General features: G+C 59.2%; 1 protein-coding gene across 3 annotated transcripts in view; it reads left to right on the top strand.

The window, feature by feature from the left end:
* The window catches only part of PACSIN3 (protein kinase C and casein kinase substrate in neurons 3), a 9,748-nt gene extending 7,005 nt beyond the window's left edge, over positions 1 to 2,743 (top strand). For all 3 annotated transcript variants that reach the window (XM_010842369.1, XM_010842368.1, XM_010842367.1), the window contains 5 exons: positions 344 to 519; positions 685 to 805; positions 978 to 1,105; positions 1,476 to 1,597; positions 2,223 to 2,743. In XM_010842369.1, coding sequence (XP_010840671.1) covers positions 344 to 519; positions 685 to 805; positions 978 to 1,105; positions 1,476 to 1,597; positions 2,223 to 2,338 — 663 coding nt within the window. In that variant the 3' untranslated portion in view covers positions 2,339 to 2,743. The remainder of the gene's footprint in view (positions 1 to 343; positions 520 to 684; positions 806 to 977; positions 1,106 to 1,475; positions 1,598 to 2,222) is intronic.
* Positions 2,744 to 2,766: the final 23 nt, after the last annotated feature.

Here is a 2,766-nt window from a genome sequence, read left to right as displayed (position 1 = left end):
TTATCATTTATTTGTTGGGTCTTAGTTGTGGTGCTCAAGCGTAGTTTCCCCAAGACATATGGGATCTTAGTTTTCCAACCTGGGATTGAACCCACGTCCCCTGCGTTGGAAAGCATCTTCTCAACCACTGGACCACCAGGGAAGTCCCTGCACTGGACTCTTAAAGCCGCTGGGCCTGAATGTCACCTCCCTTGTTAGGCTCCTGGGGTTTTAGCGGGCAGGAGCCAGGTTTCCAGCCCCTGGTGCCTAGCCCACAGCAGGTGTGCAGGAAAGACTAGCAGAGTCCTGAGTGGAAGAAGAAGAAGGTCTTGTCCTCACCAGAGCCCCTCCTCTCCCCACCCAGACGAAGACCCAGTATGAGCAGAGCCTGGCAGAGCTGCACCGCTACACCCCACGCTACATGGAGGACATGGAGCAGGCCTTCGAGAGCTGCCAGGCGGCCGAGCGCCAGCGGCTCCTCTTCTTCAAGGACATGCTGCTCACCTTACACCAGCACCTAGACCTCTCCAGCAGTGAGAGGTACGGCCTTCTGGGTGGGCCTGGAGATCTGGGTGAGGCTGGCTTTCTCCCCTCGCCTCTGGACTCTGGCTGGCTGAATGAGAGCAGGCAGGGTGTGTTTAGAGGGGTAGGCTGGGGAATCGAGACCCAGGGCTTCCGGGCCTGAGGCTTATACCCGGGACACAGGTTCCACGAACTCCACCGAGACCTGCATCGGGGCATCGAGGCAGCCAGCGACGAGGAGGACCTGCGCTGGTGGCGCAGCACCCATGGGCCGGGCATGCCCATGAACTGGCCCCAGTTTGAGGTACCTGTTCCTGGCAGGCTGGGGCTGGCAGGTGGGGTAGGCTCCCACCGGGCTCACCCTGGTGCTCCGGCTGGAGGCTGGGGTTTGGGATGTAGGAGGTAGAGGTGGTCTGGATGGTCCTGGCTGCCACCAAGCCTACAGCCCAGCCTGGCCCTGAACACTGTCCCCATAGGAGTGGTCCTTGGACACACAGAGGACAATCAGCCGGAAGGAGAAGGGTGGCCGGAGCCCTGACGAGGTTACCCTGACCAGCATCGTACCCACCAGAGACGGCGCTGCACCCCCACCCCAGTCCCCGCGGTGAGAGCCAGGATCCAGGCTGTGGGAAGGACACCGCTCTGCCCCCTGCTGTGCCATCCTTCCTCTGTCCCTTCCCTTCATGCCCTTCACACCTGAAGTGGCTTCAAAGCTGATGTTTTGAGTTGTAAAGATGCCAGTTTATATGGTGGTCTGCCAGGCACTCCCCACACTCCCTCTCATGTACTGCCCGTGTCAGCTCTGAGTGGCAGGACGTGTGCTTGAGCTTGCAGGCATTCATGGCAGAAGTCAGGCTAGAATCCTGCAGCTTTTCCCCCACCTGCCTCTCCCCAGGCTCCTGCAGGGGGAAGCCCTAGGCCCTGAGTCCCAGGCTCTCCTACTCAAGCCTGCCCCCTTGTCCTCCCCTCTGTAGTGGCAGACACGAGGAGGAGTGGTCAGATGAGGAAAACCCCCTGAAGGCTGCCACAGGCGTGCGGGTGCGGGCGCTCTATGACTACGCGGGGCAAGAAGCCGATGAGCTGAGCTTCCGAGCAGGTACCCTAGAACCCCTTTCCTGGTCCTTTCCAGGCTGCAGCCCGTCTCCTTCGCCCCTTTACTAGCCTGAGCAGGAATGTGGAGAAAGGGAAGCCAGACGCTCAGTTCTCAAGGGTCAGTGCTCTGAGTTGTAAGGCTGCTCTAGGGACATCTCTGGTGGTCCAGTGGCTAAGACTCCATGCTGCCAGTGCTGGGGGCCTGGGTTTGATCCCTGGAATGAGATCCAACTTAGAGTTCGAATGCCACAACTAAAGATCCTTCATGCACGCTGTAACACAGATCGAAGATATTGCATGTGACCTTTAAGACAGGTGCAGCCAGATAAATATTTTTTAAAAACTATTAGAAAAAAGGCTGCTCTGGACTCCCCGAGGAGTCAGAGTGTCTGTTTGGAGCCTCACCTGCCTCTCAAAGTCACCAGCTGGGGCCTGACTGCTGAATTCAGGGCCTGGGGGTGGGGAGGGGTGGGGTGGGGGTTGGGGGTGGAGTGGCTGACTTTGACCTCCCTCTGCCTGAACCAGGTCTCTTCTAGCTGGGTTCTCCGACTACCCCCTCCCCCTTAGTCCTTGACCCAATTACAGGAATGGGGCGGGCAATTGCCAGTGACCAATCCCCCTTCTCTCAGGGGAGGAGCTGCTGAAGATGAGCGAGGAGGATGAACAGGGCTGGTGTCAGGGCCAGCTGCAGAGTGGCCGGATTGGCCTGTACCCTGCCAACTACGTGGAGTGTGTGGGGGCCTGACCTGCCCTGGCAGCCCTTGTGCAATGTTTCTCCACCCTGAGTCAGAGCCCGGCTTGTCTGCACAGCCGGACCTGAGGGCCCTGAACCATCCTGCCCCCTGCGACCGCTCTGTCCTTCCAGGAGGGAGAAGTCCTGGGACCCAGGGAGGGGAGGGGCCTTGTGTCTGGGAAGGGACTGGTACGGAAGGGCCAACTGAGTCTAGGCTGAGGAGAAGATGGGGAGGTCAGGAAGTGACCGAAGGGCTCGGGTGCCTGGGCCTCCCCAAAGAGTCCTCCAGTCTCCCCCGGAGCTGTGGACCCAGCTCCTAGTCTCTCTGTTTGGGGTTCCAGGGGTTGGCTTGGGGTGAGTGTAGTTCTGGGCTAGCAGCACTCTTGCGGCTTGTTCTAGTGTGTATTAAACTTCGAAAAAAAAAAAAAGCTTCTGGGGGT

This window comes from Bison bison, unplaced genomic scaffold (genome assembly GCF_000754665.1).
Source record: "Bison bison bison isolate TAMUID 2011002044 unplaced genomic scaffold, Bison_UMD1.0 scf7180017864178, whole genome shotgun sequence".
NCBI classification, from domain to species: domain Eukaryota; kingdom Metazoa; phylum Chordata; class Mammalia; order Artiodactyla; family Bovidae; genus Bison; species Bison bison.
This window is presented reverse-complemented; position numbering and strand designations above follow the sequence as displayed.